General features: G+C 54.3%; 3 protein-coding genes across 13 annotated transcripts; 1 reads left to right on the top strand and 2 right to left on the bottom strand.

Moving 5' to 3' along the window:
• Positions 1-175: 175 nt before the first annotated feature.
• PAQR6 (progestin and adipoQ receptor family member 6) lies at positions 176-5,241 on the top strand. 4 transcript variants are annotated; one of them, XM_072732518.1, is made up of 8 exons: positions 176-698; positions 1,897-1,972; positions 2,373-2,500; positions 2,605-2,810; positions 3,139-3,265; positions 3,632-3,728; positions 3,879-4,029; positions 4,312-5,241. In XM_072732518.1, the coding sequence occupies exons 2-8, from the start codon at positions 1,922-1,924 to the stop codon at positions 4,584-4,586; spliced, it is 1,035 nt and encodes a 344-aa protein (XP_072588619.1). In that variant the 5' UTR covers positions 176-698; positions 1,897-1,921; the 3' UTR covers positions 4,587-5,241. The 4 variants fall into 4 exon arrangements, with proteins under 4 accessions (XP_072588619.1, XP_072588620.1, XP_025853090.1 ...); XM_072732519.1 differs by having other exon boundaries at positions 562-698; positions 2,304-2,500; XM_025997305.2 differs by lacking the exon at positions 176-698 and adding an exon at positions 1,147-1,275.
• Positions 5,242-5,341: 100 nt separating this feature from the next.
• On the bottom strand, positions 5,342-7,050 carry BGLAP (bone gamma-carboxyglutamate protein). The gene is made up of 4 exons (XM_025997312.2): positions 6,058-7,050; positions 5,887-5,928; positions 5,739-5,808; positions 5,342-5,609 (listed from the first exon to the last, which is right to left on the bottom strand). The coding sequence occupies exons 1-4, from the start codon at positions 6,125-6,127 to the stop codon at positions 5,480-5,482; spliced, it is 312 nt and encodes a 103-aa protein (XP_025853097.1). The 5' UTR covers positions 6,128-7,050; the 3' UTR covers positions 5,342-5,479.
• Positions 7,051-7,506: 456 nt separating this feature from the next.
• PMF1 (polyamine modulated factor 1) lies at positions 7,507-26,829 on the bottom strand. 8 transcript variants are annotated; one of them, XM_072732524.1, is made up of 6 exons: positions 26,562-26,829; positions 13,226-13,386; positions 10,863-10,968; positions 10,158-10,258; positions 8,992-9,187; positions 7,507-7,971 (listed from the first exon to the last, which is right to left on the bottom strand). In XM_072732524.1, exons 2-6 carry the CDS (start codon positions 13,291-13,293, stop codon positions 7,918-7,920), a joined length of 525 nt encoding a protein of 174 aa, XP_072588625.1. In that variant the 5' UTR covers positions 13,294-13,386; positions 26,562-26,829; the 3' UTR covers positions 7,507-7,917. The 8 variants fall into 8 exon arrangements, with proteins under 8 accessions (XP_072588625.1, XP_072588626.1, XP_025853093.1 ...); XM_072732525.1 differs by lacking the exon at positions 26,562-26,829 and adding an exon at positions 26,328-26,416; XM_025997308.2 differs by lacking the exon at positions 13,226-13,386 and having other exon boundaries at positions 26,562-26,780.
• Positions 26,830-26,867: the final 38 nt, after the last annotated feature.

Here is a 26,867-nt window from a genome sequence, read left to right as displayed (position 1 = left end):
CTTTCTCGCTGAAATGGCATTTTGGGAAAGTTTCTTCGAGGTGAACCCCTCAAAACTGACAGCTCAGGAGGAAGGAAGTTCCACGGCTGGTTTTGTGGAAGACGCGGTCAAGTTCGGAGGCCCTGTGAGCAGGGGTGCGGACAGGAAGCTTAAAGAAGGCGGCTGCGCCCCAAGGGCCACAGTCGGGGTCCCTGGCCTTGGTCCCCCTGCCGGGACTGGCAGTGTGTCAAGATGGGCAGGAATGGTGATTTCCTGGTGGTTGAACCAGCATTTACTGAAAGCATTTGCCCTGGACTGTGCCAGCCCCCAGGTGCTGAGAAGCATCCGGACAGAGAGGTGCTTCCTGAAACCACACATCAGGATGGGGACTCAGCCTTGTCTGCGGAGGGGGCCATGCGGTTCCCGCCTGTCGGGGCCAGTCTGGTGTCCGTGGGTGTGGGTGGAGCTGGAGGGGCTGGCTGTGTGTAGGAGGCTGAGTGAGCTGCCTGTTAATGGGGCCGGGCCACCCTGAGCTGCTCCCTGGGGGCTGGACAAGGCCTGGATTGTTCCTTGGCTCCTTTTGTCTCACTCCCCGCCCAGGCCTGGCCCGCCTGCCACTCTCTCCCTCCAGTCAGACTGGCTGGCAGGAGCCTGGGACTCTGCCGGAGGAGCCCTGGGTCTGCTGACCCACCAGCGTAGGAGCACCGGCCAAGCTTGGGGTAAGGACGCTCACCTGGGGCTGTGACACCTGCTCTGGCCCCCTCCTCGGTTTCCATGGCTACAGCACACACTCCAGAGACCCTAAACCCTGCTGCTGAGGGACAGGACCCTGAAGGGAGCTAGGCCCTGGCATCTTCACTCCCAGCCAGCTCCCAGGGAGATGGGCAGCAGGCAGGATGGGTCACACCACCCGATCCCATTCCTGGGAGGCTTCATCTAAAAGCTTAGCCAGGGCATGGGGGCTAGAGACAGGGTGTATCTTTGCCTAGCAGGGTCCCGGGCACCTAGCTCAGGGGCCCAGGGCCTGGCAGGAGCAGAGGCGTAGGAGGGGGGCCCACCAGCCCTGTGAGGTCCAGATGCTCCGCACCAACCGCCACAGCTGGCGGCAGGAAGAGGGGTGGGGCCAGCTGCATTGTTGCAGGGATATTTTGGCCTGAGGAGGGGGAGGGTCTTACTCTCTCTTCCCCGGGCGGCTCCACCCGCCTGCCTGGCCCAGCCCCTCTGCTGGTGCCAAGGAATGTGCCTGGAGTGGCAGGCGGGGCAGCGGAGCTGCGGCCACCCGGAGGCAGTGCACAGGTCTGGAGCTGAGGGTTATGGGCTTAGGAGGGTCGGGGCCCCCCCAGGACACAAGTGTAGTCCTTAAAGAAGAGCGAGGCACCCACCCCCCATTCGTTGCCCCTCCCATGGCCATCTGGCCTCTCCAGGAATTCTCAGCAAGCGCCATAAACTTTCAGTGTTCAGCCCTGGTTCTGCGGGCCAGGGGCTTTCTGGTGGAGGGGGCGGGGGTGCTCGTGCTCTCTCTGCACTAACCACCCTGACCCGGGGTTCTTTTGAGACAGAAACTGCGGTCAGGGGACCTGGATCCAGAGTCTGGGGCTACTAACCTGGGCAGCCTTTGGGTTGGGGAGCACACTGCAGTCCCACTGTACAGCCCACCTCAGAGGGGGAAACTGCTCTGGGCTAGGATGGAGAGGGTGGGGTTACATGCTGTGATGACTTGATGACAGGAAGCAGGACGGCCTCCTCCCCCACCCCACCCCCCAGCCTGCAGGAGTCAACTCCACCCTGGCTCCCACCCACACCTGCAGTGTCCTGCACAGCCCAGCCAGGAGCTAGGGGACCAGGCCCGGCCGGGTGAGAAGGGGCCAGTGGATGAGGGCAGATTCCTGATTCCCTCACCCTGCACTTTGTCTCTAGGTCAGCGTGGAGGTGCTGGGCTGCCATGCTCAGTCTCAAGCTACCCCAACTCCTTCGAGTCCACCAGGTCCCTCGGGTGAGGGGCTTGACCCACCAGTTCCCATTCCCCAGGCTACTTATGGGGCAGAGGCCCTTCCCTTGAAGCAATAGCGGGGGTGGGGGGGTGGTCTCTCCTGCAGGCCGTCTCATCCCTACCATCCCTCTGCCCTCTAAGGAACCTGCTGGCGACCCCTCCCCAGAGCCCCCTCCTTCCCGGGGGCCCCGGTCTGTGCCCGCCCCCCCTTCCTCACTGTCCCCTCCTCCGTTTCTCCTCCTCTCTCTGGACCTGCGGTAAGATGGGGATCCGGTTGGGTTTGGCTTTGGGGCTGTTGTGACCTCCATCCCAGTCTCATCAATGCCGCTTGCAGAGACCTCTCCCGGAGAGGGAGGGTCGGGCGCTGTGACGCCCCTCCTGTGTCCCACCGGCCCCTGCACAGGTGTTCTGGGAAGACGGCATCATGTCTGGCTACCGCCGCCCCACCAGCTCGGCCCGGGACTGTGTCCTCAGCTCCTTCCAGATGACCAACGAAACTGTCAACATCTGGACTCACTTCCTGCCCACGTGGTGAGGGGCGCCCCGAGGGCTCCCCAGCGGGCAGGGGCCGGGGCTGTGCGACCCGCGGGCGGCCGGTGGCCTGAGCACCTACCACCCGCCCCCCCGCCCCGCAGGTACTTCCTGTGGCGCCTGCTGGCGCTGGCGGGGGGCCCGGGCTTCCGGGCGGAGCCGTACCACCGGCCGCTGCTCGTCTTCTTGCTGCCCGCCTGCCTCTACCCCTTTGCTTCGTGCTGCGCGCACACCTTCAGCTCCATGTCGGCCCGCGCGCGCCACATTTGCTACTTCCTGGACTACGGCGCGCTCAGCCTCTACAGCCTGGGTCAGCCCCACGCGGCCCTGGGGGGGCGGGGGCAGGGCCCTCGGTGGCAGGGCCCGGGAGCTGCGGGGACCGGGCAAGGGCGGGTCCCGGGAGCGATGGGGGCATGCCCTGGTGTGTCGGGGAGCGCTCCAAGCAGGAAAGGGGCGGGGCCGAGGTGTTCTGGGGGCGGGCCCGGGGCGGGGACCAGAGGGTGCTGGGGGCGGGGGCGGGCGGGGTTTGGGGCCCGGACCTGGGCGTTCTGCCCCGGGGCAGGGGTGGGGCCGGGCACTCTAGGCGGCGGGGCGCGGCCTTGGGATCTCAGCTCCTGCCCCACCCTTTTCCTCTTCAGGCTGTGCCTTCCCCTATGCCGCCTACTCCATGCCGGCCTCCTGGCTGCACAGCCGCCTCCATCAGCTCTTCGTGCCTGCTGCCGCACTCAATTCCTTCCTGTGTACCGGCCTCTCCTGCTACTCTCGGTGGGTCCTCTGCAGGGGCGGAAGGGGCAGTCGGAGGGACAGGACCGGGCACCCCCCAACACGCTGGAGGCCACTGGTGGAGTTCCTGACCGACATGAGTGACCATGTCCCGACTCACCAAGGACTCGGGGTGCCGCTGGGGTGCTAGCACCACACCTGCGGATCTCCTAGTTCCACAGCTGCCCAAGGGAGGCAGGTGTCCCCGCTTCACAGCAGTGGTCATTTCCACAGGGGCCACCTGCCCCGAGGGCTTCACAACCACTTAGCTACACTGACATCTGTCTTGGCCAAAGGACACCTGTCCTGAGACCACCACCTGGAGAAGGGTAACCAGCCTCTCCCTTCTTCCCTTCCTCCCTTTCCTAGCTTCCCTGAACTTGAGAGCCCTGGGCTCAGTAAGATCCTCCGCACAGCTGCCTTCACCTATCCCTTCCTGTTTGACAACCTCCCGCTCTTCTACCGGGTAAGGGGGCCTGGGGCCCCTGATCTTCCCCTAGAGACACTTCCCCCCCATACCCTCCCCCCATGGAGACTCTCCTCCACAGAGGCCCTCCTGCAGAGCCCCCCCCTCCACCCCCAGAGCACCCCCCCCACCTCTGCCATCCTTTGCCAGCTTGGATTATGCTGGGGCAGAGGCCACACCTGTGGGCAGGAGGCGCTGAGCCCCAGCCACAGCTACCACCTCCTCTGTGCACTGCTCACCGGCTTCCTCTTCGCCTCTCACCTGCCTGAGCGGCTGGCCCCAGGGCGCTTTGACTACATTGGTGAGAGCTCAGGAGTGGTCCCTGTCCAGGGAGGGGTGCGGGGGGGAGGGGGGGGCAGCATCCCAGGGCAGAGTGAACAGGGATGAAGTATCACAGCCAGAGACAGGGCCTAGGTCCAGGCTCACCCTCCTCAGATGATAACAAAACCAGTAGCATGTACACTGGGGGCCTGATGCACACCGGCTCACTCCCATGGGTAGGTTTTCTTATTCCCAGAGGATGCAGTAGTCAGGGTGGCCCCTGGGCATGCGGTCTGTGCCCTGAGCTGCCCCCACCCCACAGGCCACAGTCACCAGCTGTTCCACATCTGTGCTGTGCTGGGCACCCACTTCCAGCTGGAGGCAGTGCTGGCCGATATGGGATCTCGCCGGGCCTGGCTGGCCATGCAGGAGCCGCCCTTGGGCCTGGTGGGCACAGTAGCCACGCTGGGCCTGGCAGTGGCTGGGAACCTGCTCATCATTGCTGCCTTCACAACCTCTCTGTTTCGGGCCCCCAGCACAAGCCCCCTGCTGCAGGGCAGCCCCTTGGAGGGGGTTGTGAAGGCCAGACAACACTGAGGTCCCATCTCTGAGCCTGCCCCACCCCACCCCGGGGAAGGGAGAGGCCAGGCTGGAGGCTGGGACGGAGCCCAGATCCCAGATGGGGTTTGATGAGGTGGGGTGCAGGGGAAGCCTGGAGCCAAGAATGGCTGAGGAGAGAAGGCATAGGGGATGAGGGGGCAGAGGAAGTGCTGGCTGTAAGCAGGAGGAGCAAGGAATGTGTGCTTAGTGGGACCAGGGCAAGTGCTAAGGGTCTGAGAGGGGCAGTGCGAGCATCCAGGCTGCAGCTAGCCCCCGGCAGGAGGCTGGGGACGGGGGTGCTGCAGCCCTTCCACCCACTCCCGTCCTGGCCTGCAGGCCTCTGCCCAACACAGGGGATAACTAACATCACTAACGTAGCACCCCCCCCCCCCCCACTATGCTGTTCATCAGGCCACGAGGCCCACTGTGCCTTCACCTCCCAAACCAGGTGCCATCTGCCGGCAGTGCTTGGCACCCCCCAGTCCCCCAGGATGTGCCTGTTCCAGTCACCACACATAACTCAGAGTGTCCAGGCCTTTGGGTCTTTCTGGATGTCATGGGACGGTGTGGTAGGGGGGCACCCATTATAGTTTTAGGAAGCTGCCTCCCGGGCTTCCAGTTGAGGTGGGTACAAATAAACCAATCAACAGCAGCTTTGGGGAAGTACTTTCTGGGACTGAAGATGGTACACATCCCCTCCCCTGCTGCCCTCACACACCAATTCCACAGATGCACAGAGACAGCCCCACCAATTCCTCTTCTGGAGTTTATTCTGGAGCAAGTGTGATGACAGGGACCCCACACTTGCAGGGCAGGGAGGTCAGGGTGAGGGGAAGGGAGGGGTTCTGGGAGAAGGGGGGGTGGGGGGTTGGAGAGTGGGGCTGGCCGCTCTAGACCGGGCCATAGAAGCGCTGGTAAGCTTCCTGGAAGCCAATGTGGTCAGCCAGCTCGTCACAGTTGGGGTTGAGCTCACATACTTCCCTCTTGGGCTCCAGGGGATCCGGGTAGGGGGCCGGGGCCCTGACAGGCCAAGAGAGTGGCATCAGCCTCCAGGAAAAACAGCTGCTGCCACCCCCCACCCTGGGGGACCTTGGAGTCCGCATCCCTCATCCTGGATTTGCAGCCACAGGGCCCTGGCCCCCTGCTCACCCCAGCCCAGAGTCCAGGTAGCGCCGGAGCCTCCTCACCACCTCGCTGCCCTCCCGCTTGGACACGAAGGCTGTGGAGCAGAAGGGCCGACATCAGGTGGCTGGGGGCCGGCAGGCTGCACACATTCCCCCCTGCTCCCGCCTCATACCTGCACCTCCTCTGCGGGATTCAGCACCGCTGGGCTTTGCATCTGCAAAGAAGAGTGCCCATTTCACCCCTGCTCATGGGGGGGGGGGGGGGGCTGCACCTCCTCTCCCTCTACCAGGACACAGCCTGCAGGAGGGTGGTCGGACTGGGAGCTGGAGGTGGGGGCACTCACCTGCTGGGCCAGCCAGGCAGAGGCAGAGTGCGGCCACGGCCAGCAGGGCAAGGACCATCAGGGACCGCATGGTGGGTCGGTCCTGTCTGTTCTGTCTGTCTGGGCCTGTGAGCAGCTGCTGCTGGGTCTCAGCTGGCCTGCCTCTCACCGTCAGCACCCTTTATACTCTGGGTCGTGCCCTGGAGGCAAGGGGGGGCACCCACCATGCATGCTGTGGGCGGGCCACGGGCAGATCTGCCAGGGCTATTTGGGAGTCATCCGCCCTGGCTCTGGAGGCCAAATCCCAAAGGATGTGGTTGGAACCACAGCTGCCTGGGCAGGTCTGGCCCCACTGCAAGGCGTGCACCCCAAATCGCCCAGCTCCAGTGTCAGTGGAAACACCAGCTGGCAGGCCAGAAGGGGGTGGGACAGGAGCCTGGGGAGAAAGGGGGGCTCGAGGCCTAAAATAGACTCCGGTAGAGCTGGGCAGCCCCTGGAAGACTGTGATCTGCACGGTCGGCCCGAGGGCAGGAGCCAAACCCCAGGGAGGGAGGGCCTGGGCAGTGATGCCCTCGTTGACCTGGAAGCACCCTACCCTGTGGAACGTCCAGGGCAGGCCTGGTGTGGGGCTGGTGCCTCAGGCCAGGACCCCAAAACCAATAGAGGTGGGCAGTTAGGGAGATAGCTCTTCTGCCTCTGACAGTGGGGACCCTCTCCCAGGGCCCCTCACAGGTGGAGAGGCAGGGCAAGGAGCAGGGAGATGGGGTGCGCCTCTGGCTCCTGACCTCTGACCCTCTTCCTGCCCTTGTGGCCTCAGTGCTAACAACTGCGGGGACCCGTCTTCCAAGACACAGACGTCTAGCCTAAAAAACCCCATCTCAGCACACCTGAGGGTGAGGAGGGAGGGTGTCCTCACTCACCACCCAGCACAGGTGGGGACCTGACATGGCACTTGCTGCCCCCACCCCACAGCCCAAGGCTGGGCAGGAAGGCGTCTCATGTCAAAGCTGCAGCTCCCTGGACTCTTGTCAGTGGCTCCAAACAGACCCAACCAAGCCTCCCTGGGGTGAGATCTTCTCCAGGAAAAAGTTGTGCACTCCACGTGTACCCATCGACTTCACCCGCCAATCAGAGGAGTCACCTGTCCTGCTGCTGGCTGAGCACCCCCAATGGCCAGCTGCCCTGGCCAGGGAAGAGGGCCCACCTGCCTGCATGCATGAGCACTCACTGCACACAAGACCCAACGGAGGCCGCCACAACGAGCTCAACAGGCAGAGAAGGGTGGAAGCCAGGGGTCTGGCTTCTGTGACAAGGGGCCCTGCTGCCTCCTGCACATGGTGGTCGGGTTCACCCCTGCCAGCCCACCTCAGCCTGGAGGCTCCCGGGCACAGTGGCTGAGGCCTCGCTGGTGGAAGGGGGCCCGGGCCCAAGAGACTGGGAGAGGCCCAGCGGAGGAAGCATCCTCACAGATTACAGTGGAGGAAGTTTATTTACGGATGTGGGGAGAACATGGCAAGGGCCCTCAGGCTGGCCAGCAAGGGGGCAATCAGTGCAGACCAGACACAGACTCCCTGAGCCAGGCCCGGGGCGCTCTGGAGTGGGCAAGGGTGGGGCCCTGGCCTAGAGGATGGAAAGCCTGCTGCCTGGTTCCCAGCATGGGAGATGGCCAACCATCCTCAAAAGGATAAGAAAACAAGGATCTGAAGGTCATGTCTGTATGCGTGTGACCCCAAGGGAGCCCCAAAGTCAGGAGGGATGATCAGGCCTCATCCTCCAGCTAGTTACATCCCCACTCAGGACTGGGCACTGTCTCGGTGGTTCTGAAAGGCAGCTCCCCCAGGCCCTTGACCACCATCTGCTCCTGATCCGGCCACCGTCTCCTCACTCAGGCTCCCCCAGCACACCCACCAGCTCCTTCTGTTCTCTGCGCAGGGCCTGCAGCGGCAGGAGGGAACAAACAAGACATGAGAATATCCAAACCCTCTCCCTCCACTCTGCTTGACCCCAGGCCTCCTTCCCCTAGGATGACGTGGAAGGCCCAGCAGGGCATGTGAGGGCCAAGGCCTATCAGGAGGGTCCCCTCTACTCCACAGGGGTTTATGGCAGGCTGGGGGCTGTAGTCACCAGGGCTGGGCCTCCCCAGAGCGCCCACCATGAATATGAACCCCCAAAGTATGCCCTGATCATCTGACCTCCCACCAGCGATTTCTAGCAAAGATACTCTCGAGTTAGGTGAGCTTGCAACTGGGGAGAGGGCCATGGGGAGGACAGAGCCCTCCTGGTCCCACATGGGGCCCAGTACTTGGCTCATCCAGCTGACCCACTGCACACATGGCTGGGGTCTAGCTACATTGGGTGAGGGGCAGCTCTGAGCAGAGGCTTCGAGCCCCCCCAAACAGAAGAGTGACCCATGGCCTCACAGAGACAGAGTGGCATTGCTGGGGCAGCATCTCGCCTGAGGACCCAGCAGGGCACCCCAGAGCCAGGGAGGGGTGAAGACAAGAGTGAAGAGCAAGCCACTGGCCCTGCTCCAAGGCATGGGGACCCACTCCCGTGAGGAACAGGACAGTCAGCTCCCAGAAGGCAGCTGCCTAGTGGTTATGAGTAAACACAGGCTGGACATCTGCATGACGAAGCAAGCCCAACACTGGTGCTGCTGCCCAAGCCCTACCAGTAATCCTGGATTGGAGCCACTTTTTGCATGAGAGAGGGCATACGGGGACAGAGGGAGAGGGAAAATCTGAAGCAGACTGCGCCAAGTGCAGAGCTGACCTGGAGACCACAACCCGAGCTGAAACCAAGAGTTGTCAACCGAATGAGCCACCTGGGCACCCCCTCACATATACGTCTTAAAGCTCCTGGGAAGTGGTCGTGTAGAGAACCCAGGGCCACGGGGTGCTAACCCTGACAGGAGGAGCCAGCCCGCAGCAGGAAAACACCTGCCAGGGCACCCACCTGCCAGGCCTGCTGCTGGGCCTGGCCTTGCTGCTGCAGCTCCTCCACCCGCCGGCGCCCAGCCAGGACAGCCTCTGCCAATTGTCTGTTTTCGGCCTCCTGCCTGTGCACACGGCGCTGTAAGGCTTCGCGCTGCTGCAGGAAGTAGGGCACCATGGCACTGCGCACGTCTTCTTCCGGGATCCCGCTAGGGCGCCTGTGAAGTCACATGGGCCAGTGGAGGGGTTTGGGGGGGACGTGTGTGGGTGATGCTGCAGTGGTCTTCCCGCCTGCAGTCTCACATTGTATGGGTTTCCATGGCCCCTGCTCTGCTGATACACTAACCTGTGAAGCCTTAACTTGGGCGCCCAGGAACCCCTCTCCCTGTCCTCTCGGTCCACGTCTGAACCCATCACAGCCACATGCACCCCCACGTCTAACACTTCAGGGCAGGAGGCGACCTTCCAGCTGCTGCCTCATCCTGGGGACCAGTGAGCTGGAGTGTGGGGTGGGACTGGATGAGTGGGGGACCTGCAGAGGCCCCAGCAAGTGGGAAGGTGGGCAGATGAAGAGGCAAGAGTATGGGGGTTCTGAATGCTGTGTGAGGGGATGGGTTGGTTCTGATGGGCAGTGAGGTGGAATCTGCCAGAGATTCTTTAAAATATTCTTTTTCTGTTATAAAACTTAATTCTCTTACGTGTTAAAATCACAAAGCATAAAAGAACTGGAAAGCATGAGGAAGGTGTTTCCTGGCTCTGGTCTGATGCTGTTCATACAGGGAGCCGGTGGGGCCCCATCCTGCACAGGACACCCCAGGCCACAAGGTTGCCTGCAGGAATGTCAGCTCCAGGGGAGCAGGACTTGTTCAATGCTGCATGTTCCCCAAATATTGTTAGGTGGATGAGTGAATAAAGACCAGATGCCTAGGCTGGTCCAACAGAAGACGGCAAATCCACCCTTCTGCCTCCTGCCCACCCTCTCTGCTACAGCCAGGTGGGGCCTGAAAGGAGCCCCCGGCATGGATGGCACGGCGTCCCTCCATCTGCCCCAAGCCCTCAATAACATGTGTCTGCTCTGGGGCTCTCCTTACCCAGAGGAGACCATAGGCTGGCTGCACCCTGGAGGTCAGCGGCGGTCTCCCGCAGGAGCCTCCAGGGGCCGGAGCCAGCTCCAAGTGCCCTTCTCACCAGGCCAGCTCCGTGTGGTCTTTGCCTTCTTCCACGATCCTGTCCAAGGTGTTCAACACTGCTTCCAGGTTCCCCTCTGCTTTGATTTCTGAGATTTCCTCCTGGAAAGAAAGTGGTAAGAGTGCTAATGACACCAGACAAGCCTGCAGTGAAAGTACGCCCCACTGCCGACAGGACTCAGTGAGATTTTGGCTAATTTCTGTGTCTTTGTACCAACATTCTGACTTCTCTCCGTGTAACTTTAATAATTAAGAACGGGAAGTAAAAGTAGAAAACACTTCACAGCCTGCCCGTTGCCTTAGGGTGCTGTGGTCCCAGGCCTAGTGCACCTGTTCTATGGCCCCAGACCCATCATGCTGCTGCCCAGGCCCATCTTGCAGTGTGGGGGCTCGGCCATGAGACCCTCTGCACAGATCCGATCCGTCCCACTCAAGCTTGGACTCCAGTTGTATGCAGGTCCACAGAGCACCATGTTGTGAAGCGCCTCCTCTGAGCCAGGCGCTATACCAGGCGCCAGAGGTGGGGAGAGGAGCCAGGGCCTGTGGGGGAGAAGGCCTCCGAGCACATATGCACGGCACCAGGGCATGAGGGCAGGGGCATGCATGGTGCCTGTCCATGGCAAGGGGCAACAGCCACTGCTCTGAGCCCTGGGGGTGCCCAGAGGAGCCCGAGCTGCCACTACCTGCTGTGCTCCTTGCCACTCACCTGGACAGACGTCTGCAACTGAGTGATGAATTTGTCATAGATTTTCTGTGTCATCTCAGGCTGCAGCTGGTAGAGGCGCTTGTAACAGTCGGTGAATCTCTGGTAGCTGGCAGGAAGGAGAGACAGCAAGGTGGAGGGTCAAGTGTACAGCCAGCCTGCCGCACCCACTGGGCCACCCCCACCTCCCCCTCAGAGCTCAGGGCCTGGTCAAGTTCATGGCCCTGGGTAAAGGCTGTAGGTAAAGCTCTGATCAGCCCCACCTGCCCCCAGTCCCACCACGGTGCATCAAGTCACCAGGAGGGTGACTCTTCGTGGGCCACTCCTTCAGTGTCCAACCAGCTCCCAGGTGATGCTGCTGCCAGTGTGGGCTGAGGTCCCTGAGAAAATGGTCATCCCAGTCTCTCTGCTGGGCTAGATTAGGAAAGGATGTGTGGCCCCTGGGACAGGAGTCCCTCCTCCTCAAAGGAGCCACATGGGGAAGGAACAGGCACCCTTTCTGTAGGATGTGACTACACGTGCTGGAGGTGACACCTCCAGCTCCCAGCCACTGTGGGGGCCCTGGCCTGAGGGCAGAGTTTATACCCTAAGTTGGTGACTGGAAGAGAACTGTGGTCTCTGAGGATGTCATCAAGCTGCTGAAAACCCCAAACCAGAGCCATCCCACACTGGGGCTGCTGGTCAGTGAAGTCATGGATGCCACTCACTGTTCACACCATTTAAAATCCTGCCTCTGTCCCTGGCAGTGGAGAGGGCCTCCCTGATCCATCCTTGGAGCTGGAAAGATCAGAGGGTACTCAGGACACTCCCAATGGCTCACGCCCTTGGACAAAGAAATTCAAAGAAGGTAAAGCAGTCTCTTGCTTTTTCTCTCCCCACTCCCTTTCTCGTCTCTTCACCTTCTGCCAAGGTTCTATGCTGGCTGCCCAGCAGGTCCTGGGTGTTCTGGGAGGCTGCGTGGCCCTCCTGGAGTTCCCAGTAGAGAGAGACCAGCAGACACAAGCATGTGAACAAGGAGATGGCCACTTGTGGAGGCGCTTTAAAGGCAAGGGTTACAGGGACAGCCTTTAAGCTGGCATGTGGGGTGTTCAGTGAAAGCCTCTGATAAAGCAATGTTCAAGTGACCTACAGGAAATGTTGGAGCCAGGGAGTCCCCAAGCACACAAAAGCCCCCATCTATGCTTGGCTGTGGGTCCCAACGCTCCTCAGTTGTGTGGCCAGGCTGGTTGGCTGCTGGACAAATGGGGGACTGGGTTCCTGGAAGCCCGTGCACAACCCCCACCCCCCTCGGGGAATCACCGCTGGTCCTTCCTTTCTCATGGCTCTTGACCTCCCCACCCAGTTCTTGCCCCTACACCATGTCTGTGACAAGTGAGAGCACACAGGGGCTTGCAAGGGACACCTTCTCCACTTTCACAGTCTGTGAGCCTGCTGTTCACCACAGCCAGCACCGGATACCAAATTACATAATCTAGCAGTAAATCATATTAAAAGCAATGGTACTAACTACTCAAAACACACAACATCCTAATCCTTCCACCACATTCTCCTTGCTCTGGAGGTGGCTTACATCATCTGTCTGGAAACACTCTGTAAAGGTGTCTGCTGCCCACCTTTCCGCAACTCTGTATTGAGCATTTACACTTTGGAAGCTGGCAAATGCAGTAACCCAGGGCTTTATTTTTGGAGGGCTGGATGCTGGTACACCATGGGGGTTAAACCTTGGCACCAGTGACCAGTGCAAGGGACGGATCACAGGCACCCTTCAGTCCTCGTGGGGACTCAGGCAACTTGTGTACCGCTAGCGCCACTCGCCACGCAGTCTGTGGCTTCACAAAGAATGTGGAAAGACACAGGATGCCCAGCCAAGCAGGCCTGGAATTGAAACCCGGTAATTGTGGCTTGAGATGGACTTGGATGGGACACTGGAGATCCTGTTCCTAACCAGCCCACTCACCAGTGGAGGGTGTGAGTGGCCCCCTTCCTGCACTCAGGCAGCAGGCTCAGTGGTGAGGGGGCCTGGGGCCAGCAGTCTTCCTGTGTCCCCACTTAGCTCTGACTCCGTGAAAGCGAAGCCCATTTGCACAGACCCCCAGAACAGTGTGAATGCCTGCCGTGAGGGCACGGAGAGAAGGCAGCCGGACTGGAGGCCAGTATCAGCAAGACAGGACAGGGATCTTTGCTTTTTTTTTTTTTTTCTTTTTCCAGTTTTCTTGTGATAAAATTGCCATACCTCATTGTATGATGGCTTGACTTACATATACAGTGGAATGATCACAGGAAATACAGTTAACATCCATCACCATCTCAGAGAGAGAAAAAAAAACAGGGAAGAAAAGTTTTTCATTGTGAATGGGAACTCTTACGATGGACTCTTCACAGAACGGCATGAGCTGCGTTGGCATGTGTTGGACTCCACACACCCAGGATCCATTCATCCTCCAGCAGGACACGTATGCCTCTGTCTACCTTCCTCCTACCCGCCTCCACACTGCCAGGAATTCCTTTCTTGAGAGCTGGCACAGGCCTGGGAAGGGTTTAAATGCCCTTGTGATCTGAGAAAATACTCTGAGGGAGAAGTAGGACAAGTGATGCATTTTAGAAACCATTCAGGGCCATCTCACCCCCTTGGCTTGTGCCAAGTTTTGTCTTCTCATGTAAACTCTGATATCTCTGTGGGTGGGGAGGCCACCTGCAGAGTCACTGGGACCTCCAGGGTCCCCAGAACTGTTAGATGTGGCAGCACATAAGCCATGCTGCAGACCAGCAGCTGGGGCTGAGGAGACCCTACCTTACTCCCGGCCACCTCCCCACCTGCTTGGGCAGAGGAGTCTCCCTCATGAGCAGCCCCAGTGGCCTCCCTGCCAAGCCCCCTTTTGCTCTCTATTGGAACGGTGCCCTGGCCTTGGCCTTCCACGGGTACGTAAGGGTCACCCAGCTACACACTGGTACATGCATTGGTTCTGCAGACTCACAGCCTGTCCCCTCTGAGGTTCAAATTCTACCTCTACCACTTGTCAGGTGAGTGATCTCTGACTTCTTTACCTTTATAAGCTTCAGGTTCTGCCTCTGTCAGGTGGGGATAATAAATGGATCCCTAACTCACTAAGTCACTGTGAGGCCACATACATAAAGTACTTAGTATAGTGCCTTGCACACTGACAGGCTCCATGCTGACTACTATTATTATAACTAATTTCAAAAAAAGTCCTCACCACCCCCTCAGAAGTGCCAAACAGTGACTTCACTTGACTTGGCTTCCCAGAGTCGAGAAGTGTCTCCTGCCCAAGACAAATGCTTAGTAAAAGCATCCTAGTGGCAGCTGCATGCACAGAAGCCAATCCAGTGGCAGGAAGCACCCACTGGCCTCATGACAGAGAAAAGGCTAAGTTGTGGCCTCCCCAAATCATCAATTGAAGGTCACTATTTGAAATGTATTTACTGAATTTCAAAATACAGATGACCATGTTAACTGATTTTAATCTAGTTTGTCTCCTACACTCTTTTTAAAAAATGTTTTATTTATTTGACAAAGCGAGATAGACCATGAGCAGGAGAAGGGGCAGAGGAAGAAGCAGGGTCCCCTCTGAGCAGGGAGCCTGACATAGGACTCTACCCCAGGACCCTGAGATCGTGACATGGGCTGAAGGTAGAAGCTTCACTGACTGAGCCACCCAGAGGCCCCCTCTTCACACTCTTTTTTTGAACTTAATTCTTTTTAGTAATCTGTACATCCCATGTGGTGCTCGAGGTCACCACCCTGAGATCTAGAGTCGCCTGCTCAGACTGCGATGCCAGGCACCTGGTTCTTAAATCCTCCCTACACAGTATCTGAGACACCTGCATGGTCTGAACTCACTGAAGAAGCATTTCAGGGCAGCCCAGGTGGCTCAGTGGTTTAGCGCCGCCTTCAGCCCGGGGCATGATCCTGGAGACCTGGGACCCGTTGGGCTCCCTGCATGGAGCCTGCTTCTCCCTCTGCCTGTGTCTCTGCCCCTCACCCTCATGAATGAATGAATGAATGAATGAATGAATGAATGAATGAATGAATGAATAAATAAATAAATAAATAAAATCTTTAAAAAAAAAAGAGAAGCATTTCAGTAACTGTACTAAAAGCTCACTGCAAACTGAGTTATCACATAAGTTTAACTTAAAAATTTCAAAATACCTAGGCACAGCATCAAGCCCCTGGGGTCAGCCTGGGGGTTTGTGCCTGCAGATGGCTCTGCCTGCGCACCTGGCCGGCCACATGGCCTAACAGAGGCTGGCCCTTGTGGCTTGCTAAGCCCCTTCACGGACTGCCCCCAGAGGGTGCCTCGGTCCCAGCCGAGGGATAGGGGTGCTATCCCTGCACTCTGTACCTCCCCACCGCACCTCTCCACCACCTGGACGGCAGCCCTGAGGCTAGCAGGTGCTTCTCCATCAGCTCCTTCCTGCTGCCTTCTCAGGCCAGGGTCCACTGGGCAGCCCCAGGCCTGACAAAGAGAGGGAAGCCAAAAGGAGAAATGCTCCTAGATGACAGCACAAGTCTTTGATTTATGAAGACAACTGTAGCAAAAGTTATCTTTTAAAAATTAATCTTCATTAGGGGCGCCTGAGTGGCTTAGTTAAGTGTCTGCCTTCTGCCTGGGTCATGATCTCCAGGTCCCCTGTGTTGGGCTCCTTGCTCAGCAGGGAGCCTGCCTCTCCCTCTCCCTCTGCCCCTGCCCACCCCCATGCGCGCACTCTCTCTCTCTCAAATGAATAAAATCTTATTTTTTATTTTTTTAAAATTTTATTTATTTATTCATGAGAGAGACAGGGAGAGAGAGAGAGAGGTAGAGACACAGGCAGAGGGAGAAGCAGGCCCCATGCAGGGAACCCGACGTAGGACTCAATCCAGGGTCTTCAGGATCATGCCCTGAGCTGAAGGCAGCGCTAAACTGCTGAGCCACCCAGGCTGCCCTAAATCTTATTTTTTTTTTAAATTAATCTTCATTAGGTCTTTAGGTTTTTAGGCCCCCTGGACTAACTTAACCTTTTATTGCTTGGATTCTTTGGAAACTACTAGAAACTTAATAGTGAGAATCTGAAATTGAGATGCTTTTTCTGAAAAAGACTTTTTTTCCCCAAAGGTTTTATTTATTTATTTATGAGAGACAGAGAGAGAGAGAGGCAGACACACAGGCAGAGGGAGAAGCAGGCTCCACGCAGGGAACCCGATGTGGGACTCAAACCTGGGTCTCCAGGATCACTCCCTGGGCTGAAGGTGGCGCTAAACCACTGAGCCACGGGGGCTGCCCCCGAAAAAGACTTCTGATTTGACAAATATTAGCACAAAGATCAAAAAAAAAAAAAAAAAAAAAAATCAATCCAGATATGTGTAGATTGGTCTCCCTTATCCACAAGGGATACATTCCAAGACCTCCTGTAGATGCCTGAAACTGGATAGAACTATGCTTTTTCCTGTACATAAACGCTTATATACTTATGATAAAGCTTAATTTATACACTAGACACCATAAAAGATGAACACTGTAAAAAATGATTGTTCTATAAAATATAACAACATCCTGTAATAAAAATTACGTGAATGTGGTCTCTCAACTTTTTTTTTGGTGGGGCAGACAGGGATTTATTAGGTCTCTTGAAAAGAGCTAGGATCGCTGGGGTCTGAAATCGCCCATCAGAGGCCACCCAAGGAGTGGCAGCGTGTTCCCAGGTGACAGTGGCTGGATGGACTGTGGTGAAGATGAGCAGTGGCACCCAGGGCCTATGGGAGGCTGCTCCAGATGGCATGAGGACCAAGCAGTAAGGTCTGGGTGGAGGAAGAGTGACCTACTCCGTGTGGTCAGGTCCTTGGTCACCAGATGGAGGTGGGAGCTTTCCCTATGACATACAGGACTCACACATCACTTGTCAAGGACCCCAGCCACCTGGAGCCTCAGGCATCAGAGGTGTATCCGTGGTCAGTGGGAATTTTCATATACATTTGTCGAGCCCTTTCTGTGTGAAACCAGCTGCAAGTTCCTGTTTACACACACAGAGGGAAGGAGGTCCTAGCAAGGAGAAGCAGCAAGTGGGGAGAGCAGGTCGCTGCAGAAGACCTCATGGGCACCTGTGTGCTTCCACTTGCATGCAAGTGTGCACATGTTAGACACCCACAGCCCTGACCACGGCTGTAGAGATGAGGGCAGGGCCAAGGAGTGAATGGCCTTGTGTGCTGAGCTGATTCTGGAAGCAACCCTGAGCCAATGAACCCTTGTAACCAGAAGGCCATGCTCCAATGTGAGCAGTAAGGGAGGGGACGAAGCTGAGGCTGGAGGGCCAGGAAGGGGTGGCTGAGCATGAACTGCTTCAACAGGGCTCTGTATCTGATGGTGCAAGGGATGGGTGAGCACTCCTCAACCTCTGGCCTAGGGAATGAGCACTCGCTGGGCTCTTCAACCACGTTAGAGACCATGGAGGGAGCAGCCCTGTCCCCACCTTGCTGAGCTTGATGGTCCTGGGGACATCAAGAGAGTCCAGTGGTAGACTGTAGGAGCCGGAAGCTTGGCAGATCAATGCAGCTTGGGATCCTCACAGCCCTATCTACTGCATGTCAAGAGTGCTGGGCTGCGCGATAAGCAAAGTGGGGAGAGTGGTACATGAAACCAGCCAGATCCTGTCCTTGGGACCTCGGGGGTGGCTTGAGTGGGACAGATAACAGAACTGTGCACAGTCAGAAGTGTCGTGATAATGACTAACCAGGGGAGGAAGGTAGCTTTACAGAAACTCAGGAAGAGACAAAGTAAACCGTTCTTGGTGGAACAAACCTCAACTGCAAATGCCCTGAGGCAGGGAAGCTCTTGACCTAGGAAAGGAGGTCTCACTGAGGCCAGAGCATGGGAACTCGGGAACTCGGAGCCCAGCTGAAGGGACTCAGGGGAGCCCAAGGGCAGCCAGACATCACCCGGCATGTGCTCGCTCACATGTGGAGGAATGTGAGGAAAAACCAGGGCTCTCAGTCAAGGATGAGAGGAGGAAGAGCCCAAGAAGGGAAAGTGGCAGAGGCTGGTGTGGGAAGCTGAGGGTCAAATGGCCAGAACAGAGATATGGACAGCAGCAAAGGCTACAAGGAGAGTGAGTAGGCTAACAAAACATCCACGGTAAGTAGCAACAGCATGATTAATGATCTTGAAAGGAGAAGTTTCAAGGGAATGGTGGCAAACTGCTTCACGCTGAGACAGAAACTGGAGATGGGCACCTAGCATCTGGAAGGAAGAGAGCTGTGGCCACGACCCTGGACTAAGGGGAGTGACAGCAAGGGAGGACGTGCCCCTGGGTGGCTCTCAGCCAGGACCACAGATGCAGGAACTCATCTGGGAGCTCTCGGTGTTCTCCACAGACCAGGTGCTAGGTGCCATCTCACTGCGAGGCACAGGGAGCGAGGGGCAGGGTGCAGGGATGCAGCCTGAGGGGCGTGATGACATTTATGGTAGGCGGAGAAGGGGAGAAGACAGGTGGGGGCAGGAGGGGCCGGGCTCATAGAGGGGCCACTGTGGCCCAGCATGGCTCCCAGCTGGGCTCCCACCAGTTAGAGGCTCTGTGGCGTTGCTGGGCAAGCTGGGGAAGGGGCCGAAGAGTGCAAGCAGAACTCGGACTGGGCCTGGCCATCCCTGGGAGGAGGGAGCAAAGGTGCAGAGAAGCCCGAATCTGTCCAAATAGCTTTCTAAGCCCAGACCTGTTTCTCTCCTCAGCCCCAGACAGATGGCACGACCCTCCACCCAGCCACCACCCACAAGTTGGGAGCCCTGGAGTCCCTGGCCCTCCGACCCCCAGGTGCCCCTGTCTGTACCACCACTGTGGCCCCTTCCACACAATTAGGCACAGGACTCTCAGCTGACAAGCTTTTCAGGGTCAGGAAGAACACTTCAGACCTTTAAAAAATAGAATGGCTTCAGACACCTGGGTGGCTCAGCGGTTTAACGCCTGCCTTCAGCCCAGGGCTCAATCCCAGGATCGAGTCCCACATCAGACTCCCTGCATGGAGCCTGCTTCTCCCTCTGCCTGTGTCTCTGCCTCTCTCTCTCTCTCTCTCTGTGGGTCTCTATGAATAAATAAAATCTTAAAAAAAATCATATTCATGTGGGATATGGATGCTTCCCTCCATAATCTGACTTTAAAATTTAACATTATAATGTGATCATTTTCCCATGACTTGGCATTATTTAAAATACTGGAATTTTAAATACCACCAGAGTATTTTATTAGTCTGAGTTACTATACTTGGGTAACCACCATCATTCTTCAAATGTTGGACATGTTGGGTAGTTTTCAATTATTTCCCACTGAACGTTGTCCTATAATAAGATTTTTTTTAAAGATTTTATTTATTTATTCATGAGAGACACAGAGAGAGAGAGAGGCAGAGACATAGGCAGAGGGAGAAGCAGTCTCCATGTAGAGAGACCAATGTGGGACTCGACCCCGGGACTCCATGATCATGCCCTGAGCTGAAGGCAGACGTCCAGGCGTCCCAACCCTCCACAATGTTAACATTTTGTACAACTATAGTACGATATCCAACACCATATGATCCACAGTTCATTCAGATTTCACCGGCTATCCACGTACCTCTGTTTGTGTGGACATCTTCGTAGTATTACATGTGTACTCCAGTCAATATACTGCATGCTTTTTTTCCATTTTTTAAAGACTTCATTCATTTGAGAGAGAAACAGAGTCAGGGGAGACACAGAGGGAAAGGGAGAAGCAGACTCCCCACTAAGCAGGGAGCCCAACAAGGGGCTTAATCCCAGGACCCCAGGATTAAGACCTGAGCAGAAGTCAAGGGCTTCACCCACTGAGTCACCTAGGTGCTATTACTGGAGGCTTTTTAAAGACACTGACATAATGTGATTTAGAGTCTCAAAAAGAACCAGGCTAGACCACTAGAAAGACCTTAAGACAGTCCTGCCAATAATCTATTCCTCTGCACAGTGGAGTACCTTTGAAGTCATTGTATTCAGAGCATTACAAATAAATAAATAAGTATTTTTAAACTGGTGGAGAGACATCTCTCAAACATGGAGGAAAAAAAAAAAAAGATCAGTCATGACTTAAAGAAACATCAGGGGGATGCCTGGCCTGCTCAGTTGGTAGTGTGTCTCTTGATCTCTGGGTCCTGAGTTCAAGCCCTATGTTGGGAGTAGACATGACTAAAAACAAATAAAAAACTTAAAACAAAAAATGTGACTTTAAAAAGAAATGGATGGGGGATGCCTGGGTGGTTCAGTGGCTGAGGGCCTGCCTTCGGCCAGGATCAAGTGTCTCTTGATCCTGGGGTCCTGGGATCGAGTCCTGCATTGGGCTCCCTACATGGAGCCTGCTTCTTTCTCTGCCTGTGCCTCTGCCTCTCTCTCTGGGTCTCTCATGAATAAATAAATAAAATCTTTTTGAAAATTTAAAAATAAAAAAAAGAAATGGATGGCTCAACCAAAAGATTTTTTAAATAAGCATATAGAAGATTTTAATAAAATTGAAAAGTTCGAACTGACAAGTACAGAAATTTATACCCAAGAAATAGAAACTGCACATTTTTTTTAAGTGGAACATTCATTTGAATGTTCCACACACGGAATATTCACAAAAACTGCCCACATATTTGGCCAAATGATGTCAAAGTGCCAAAAGCCTCCCCCCGTCCAAAATCAGTGTCATACAGACCATGTTATCTAATCATGATGCAATAAATTTAGAAATCACAACAGAAGGATAACTTTAAAAAACTATATGCCTGGAAACCAAATAACATACTAATAAATAATCACTGGTCAAAGAAGAAATCATAAGGAAATTTACAAAAAACACAGAATTAAATGACTATGTCCACATGTGAAAGAATGGAGTTGGACCCCTTTCTCATATCATACACAGAAACTAACTCAAAATGGATCAAATGCTGGGATCCCTGTGTGGCTCAGCGGTTTGGTGCCTGCCTTTGGCCCAGGGTGTGATCCTGGAGACCGGGATAGAGTCCCACATCGGGCTCCTTGCATGGGGCTACTTCTCCCTCTGCTTGTGTCTCTGCTTCTCTCCCTCTCTCTGTGTCTCTCATGAATAAATAAATAAAATCTTAAAAAAAATGGATCAAATACCTAAAACAGAAGAGCAAAAAGTATAAAACTCATTAGAAGAAAACACAGGTGTAAATCTCTGTGACCTTGAATCAGACAGTGGTCTCTCTCATGATACTAAACCACCAGCAAGAAAAAATTCTTGATTTTTTTTTTGTAACCCCCAAACCTGGGTTTGGTGGGCTTATTATTATTTATTTTAAGAGTTAAGAGATTTACTTATTTATTTATTCATAGAGACAGAGAGAGAGAGAGGCGCAGAGACACAGGTAAAGGGAGAAGCAGGCTCCACGCAGGGAGCCCAACGTGGGACTTGATCCAGGGTCTCCAGGATCACGCCCCTGGCTGCAGGCGGTGCTAAACCACTGCACCACCGGGGATGCCCAAGTAAATGATTTAAATTGGACTTCTCAAAATTAGGACTCTTAAAGTTAACAGTAAAAAGACAGCCCACTTAAGAAATGAGCAAAACAGGGATCCCTCGGTGGCTCAGTGGTTTAGTGCCTGCCTTCCGCCCAGGGCGTGATCCTGGAGTCCAGGGATCAAGTCCCACATCAGGCTCCCTGAATGGAGCCTGCTTCTTCCTCTGCCTGTGTCTCTCATGAATGAATAAATAAAATCTTTAAAAAATATAAAAAAAATAAAAATAAATTCTCATAGATACTGAAATTTATTTATATAAAAAAAAGAAATGAGCAAAACAAAACATGGAGCATATTTGGCTGGCTCAGTTGGTGAAGCACACAATCTGATATCAGGGTTGTGGGTTCAAACCCCACATTAGGTGTAGAGATTATTTAAAACTAAAATAATTTTAAAAATAAATAAATAGGGGGGTTGCCTGGGTGGCTCAGTTGATTAAGTGTCTGCCTTCGGCTCAGATCATGATCCTAGGGTCCTAGAATCAAGTCCCAAGTCAGCCTCCCTCTTGGGAGGCCTGTCAAGTCCCAGTTGGGTGTAGAGATTACTTGAAAAAAATTTTAAATCTTAAAAACAAAACAAAAACAAGACACCGGTTTTGATTGTTTACTTTATCCCAAAAGGATAAAGCACAAAGAGAAATGCAGTTATCCCAGGCCCCTCACAAACTATAGCTCCTCCTTTTCTCAGCCTAACTCCACATCCCTTAGCCAGAATAAATTGTAAGGCAATGTCTAATCAATTTATCTTTTAAAAATCCTTAATTTTCATGAAATTACTTTTTTTTCACCTTATGGTTGTACTTTTGGGTCCTTGTTTTGAAGATTTTATTTATTCATGAGAGACAGAGAGAGAGAGGCAGAGACATAGGCATAGAGAAGCAGGCTCCCTCTAGGGAGCCGGATGAGGGACTGGATCCTGAAACTTGGGACAGGTGTCCCTTGGGTCCTTGTTTATAAAGGCTGTCTTGCCGGTCCTATTTTTCTAGTTTGCCCATCATTGTCAACTAAGTTCATCCATCCGTACTTCATTTTGGGGTGTCCTTTATCATATGGCAGGGTCCTCGGTCTCCTGTGACTCGTCCCTTCTCTGCTCCCTGATCTGCTTGCCCATCCTTTTGCCTGTCTATTCACACACGTTCTTAATGCCACGCCTCTGTTGGAAACCTAAGAGTCCCTCTCCTTTCTCTTCTCTTTAAGATTAGCACAGCTATTTGGGGACCTTGATTTTTCCTTGTAAACTTCAGAGTGAATTCTTCTGGTTCCTCAAAAACATTCAGCTGCAATTTGGTTGGGATTGTACTGAATTTGTAGATCAGTTTGGGGACCACAGGCATCTCTGCAATGACACCATCCAGCCACAAATGTGATACATTTAGTCAGATTGTCTTTTATGTTTTTTCGTAAAATTTTAAAGCTCTTTAAAGAACTCATCCGTTCTTTACTAGGTTACTACCTAGTACACTTCATAGTTTTTGTTACTATTGTGAATATTCTACTTTCTTTTAAAATTCGTTACTGACGACTTAGAGAAACTATTGCTTTTTGTAAGATAATTCTCTAGCATTCTTACCCTACTCTTATTAAAGTATAATAACCTCCTTCAAAGTTCACAAATCATAAATGTTCAGCTTGATAACCATTTTCAACAATGAGCACACCCATGTAACCAGCACCCAGATCAAGAACCCCAGGAAGTGCTCGTATCTCCCCTCCTCATCTTTACCTTCCACTGAAAGCATAACCACTTTCCTGACTTCTACTAACTATACATTAGTTTTGCCTGTTGTTGTTGTTGTTGTTTTTTTCCCACTTTATTAAATGGAATTCTGTGGTTTGTAATTTTTTATGTCTGGCTTGTTTTCCTCAACATTGCCTTTGTGAGGGCAGCCCGGGTGGCTCAGCAGTTTAGCACCACCTTCAGCCCAGGGCGTGATCCTGGAGACCTGGGATCGAGTTCCACATCAGGCTCCTTGTGTCTCTGCCTCTCTGTCTCTCATGAATAAATAAATAAAATCTTTAAAAAGAAACTAACAAACAAAAATTGCCTTTGTGAGATTCACCCATATTGTCATGAAGGACTTGCAGTTAGTAAGCAGAGTGATGTCATTGTGCCTTCTTCCTAAAGTTCTGTCTCCTTTGTTGTGTTCTAACTTTTCAAAATGCTTTAAATTTTTATTTAAATTTTTTATTATTTCCCCTTTTTCCATTTTATTTTTTTTATTTTTTAAGATTTATTTACTCATGAGACAGACAGACTGAGAGACGCAGAGACATAGAGAGAAGCAGGCTCCACACAGGAAGCCCAATGTAGGACTTGATTCTGGATCCCAGAATCACACCCTGAGCCAAAAGGCAGGCGCCCAACTGCTGAGCCACCCAGGCGTCCCACAAACCTGTTTATTAACTGAAGATTTCTGTTCCTCAAAAGACATGATAGACAAAATTAACACCTAATACAGAAAGATCTTTCTTTTTTCAGTCTAACACTGACAAGGGTCACTCTAGAGAGGTCACTAGAGGGAAGGGCAGTGGGGGACAGGGAAACAGGCGATGAATACTGAGCGATGCAGATCCCTACACTGTACACCTGAAATTAACGTAACGTTAACTATACTGGAATTACAATTAGAAATTTTAATTATGGGACGCCTGGATGGCTCAGTGGTTGGGTGCCTGCGTTCGGCTCAGGGTGTGATCCTGGAGTCCCAGGATCAAGTCCTGCATTGGGCTTTTTGCACTTTTTGCATGGAGCCTGCTTCTCCCTCTGCCTGTGTCTCTCTGCCTCTCTCTCTCTCTCTCTCTCTGTATCTCTCATGAATAAATAAATAAAATCTTAAAAAAAAAAAAAAAGGGGGCAGCCGGGGGGCGGGGGGGGGGCGGGGCAAGGGGCTCAGCGGTTTAATGCCACCTTCAATCCAGGACCTGATCCTGGAGTCCCAGGATCAAGTCCCTCGTCTGGCTCCCTGCATGGAGCCTGCTTCTCCCTCTGCCTGTGTCTCTGCCCCTCTCTCTCTCTCTCTCTCTCTGTGTTTCTCATGAATAAATAAATAAATAAAATACTTTTTTTAATAAACTTTAATTAAAAAGAGAAAATTGACAAGGGATTGATTTCTTGAGTGTATCAGGAATTCGTGCAAATCAACAAAATAAAAACCCTAATTAAAAAGGAAAATGAGGGGCACCTGGGTGGCTCAGTTGGTAAAGTGTCTGCCTTCAGCTCAGGTCATAATCCCAGGGTCCTGGGATCTAGCCCCACGTCGGGCTCCAGCCCCACATCGGGTTCCCTGCTCAGCAGAGAGTCTGCTTCTCACTCTGCCTCTGCCCCTCTGCCTGCTTGTGCTCTCTAGCTAATTAAGAAATAAATACATAGATACATAAACGAATAAAATAAATAAATAAAAAGGAAGAGAGAAAGAAAGCAAGTCTGGAAAAAAGAAATAGCTGGAGGAAATGAGTAGGCCAGTGGCAGAAAAGGAAGCCCCACAACTGACAAGAGGAGGAAATGCCCAAAGCAGAGGTGTGTGGATTATAATCTGGCAGGACAGCCAATTCTACACCTTCAGAGCAGCAGGGTTTGGAATGGTGGATGCCTGGGACTGATGAGGATGCAGGGGGATAGAACAGTTCTTCTGGAGAGCAATCTGACAAGGTACCGACAGGTGCAAGCTCCAGAATGCAGAGGCTCCTCTCCATTATCTACCTCCAGAAATGCTAGCCCTGGGACAAAGGCAGGGACAGGGACATTCACTAGGCATGACTTGTGGAGGAGGGGCCTGGAGGCAACCAGGGGTCTATGACAGGAGACAGGCAGGAGCTGGATGCATTTCATGGAATGAAAAGCAGCCTGCGAAGCCCTGAACTACATGAACTTAGAGTACGTAGTTAGATCTTTAAAAAAATGGTGTTGAGTGAAAAGTCCTATGTAGCTCAATTATCATTCACATAAACTTAAAACACAAACATAGTTTACAAGGATGCAAACATACTGAAACGTCACTTCCTTGCACCCGTGCTAAGCAGAACCCCCCCATCCCACTGCTCTATTCCTTTCTCCTGATTTATTTTTCTTTATGGCACTCGCAGACCTACTGCATGAGAGCAGGGACCTTTCTCGCCTCTTGATCACTGGTTTATCTCCAGCTCCTAAAACATAGCCTGGGGCATTGTGGATGGTCAATAAGTAACTGCACATGAACAAATGGAGAACATAGAGCCAATAGAAAGTGGGGCCTATGGAGAGAAGAAAGGAAGACGAAAATGAGTAGGAAGAGTTAAAAAAAATAAATACATAAAACAAGGGGGTGGAATCCTGGCTGGATACACGTTGATGGTGTCTTATGATGAGTCCACAAAAACAATTACAAATTATTTTATAAAACTCATTACTCTGGAAACTAGGTTCTGCACGAAAAAGCTGCCACCTGCATGTCTGTGCCCGCCTCCCCCCCCCCCCCCAGCAGGCCTGAGCACCTCAGGGCCTTTGCACAAGCCGTGTGCTTTGCCTAGCCTTCCTCATCCTTCAGTGTCCGCTCAGGGTCACTTGCTCAGCGGGCTCCTTCCAGCGTTGTCCTCGCCCATCACCTGTTCATTATCTCATCAAGCTGGTGCCTACTCAGTTCCCTGCCCGTCTCCACCCCCCGAGAAACCAGCTCCGCGCCCACCGTGTGCGGAGTGGACCAGCCGCAGGGTGTGTGTGGGACTGAAGCGCGGCGGGGGGTGAGGGCGGAGACAGCAGGAGTTTCTCCCCAGCAGCCGACGGGGACAAGACTGAGGTCCGGGGTGGGCGTGGGGGTGGGGGTAGTTGGGCCTCGGGGTCCGGCGGGTCCGCGGGGTAGGCTGGGGGGGGTGGCCGCGACAGCTCCGATCGCGGGGGACGACGGGGTTCCCGGGGAGGCCACGCACGGACAGCCTACGACCCGCACGCGCCCTGCCCTCCGCGCCCGTACCTCACAGGGCAGGGGCACCGTCATCACCACCTCACTAACCACCGTCAGCGTTCAGCGGGCCAGGCAGAAGTGAAGGAACCCGAACTCCCGGCCCCGCCCCCTGGCGGCGCGCGTGAGACCACGTGACTGCAGACGGGGGGACGCTGGTCAGTCGCGCCCCGGCGCGAGGCCACGTGACCAGGCCGCCGCCACCGCCGCCCCGCCCTCTACCCTGCCTTGCTTCCTCGACCTTACCTCCCGGCGGCGACGAGCTTCTGGAGAAAAGTATCCACCAGAGTGTCGAGGAGCTTCACTCTCGGAATGGTGGCGCTGTGGGGCCCAGACTCCGGACACGACCCCTCAGGCCCCTTTTCCTCACAACCGCCGTCTGCGTGGGCGCCGCGCGCTGTGGCCATGTTGAAGTCGGACCGCCAAATCTAACGGGCTCGGCGCCCCGCCCGCCGAGGCCCCCGATTGGTCGGCCCCGGCAGTGGGCGCCTCCGGTTGGCAGTGGCGGGTGTCCAACCCCGAGCCGCGCGAGGGGCGGGAGGACGCAGCTGC

Source organism: Vulpes vulpes, chromosome 13 (assembly GCF_048418805.1).
Source record: "Vulpes vulpes isolate BD-2025 chromosome 13, VulVul3, whole genome shotgun sequence".
In the NCBI taxonomy this organism is placed as follows: domain Eukaryota; kingdom Metazoa; phylum Chordata; class Mammalia; order Carnivora; family Canidae; genus Vulpes; species Vulpes vulpes.
The sequence above is the reverse complement of the archived record's forward strand: the minus strand, read 5'-3'. Positions and strand labels throughout refer to the sequence as shown.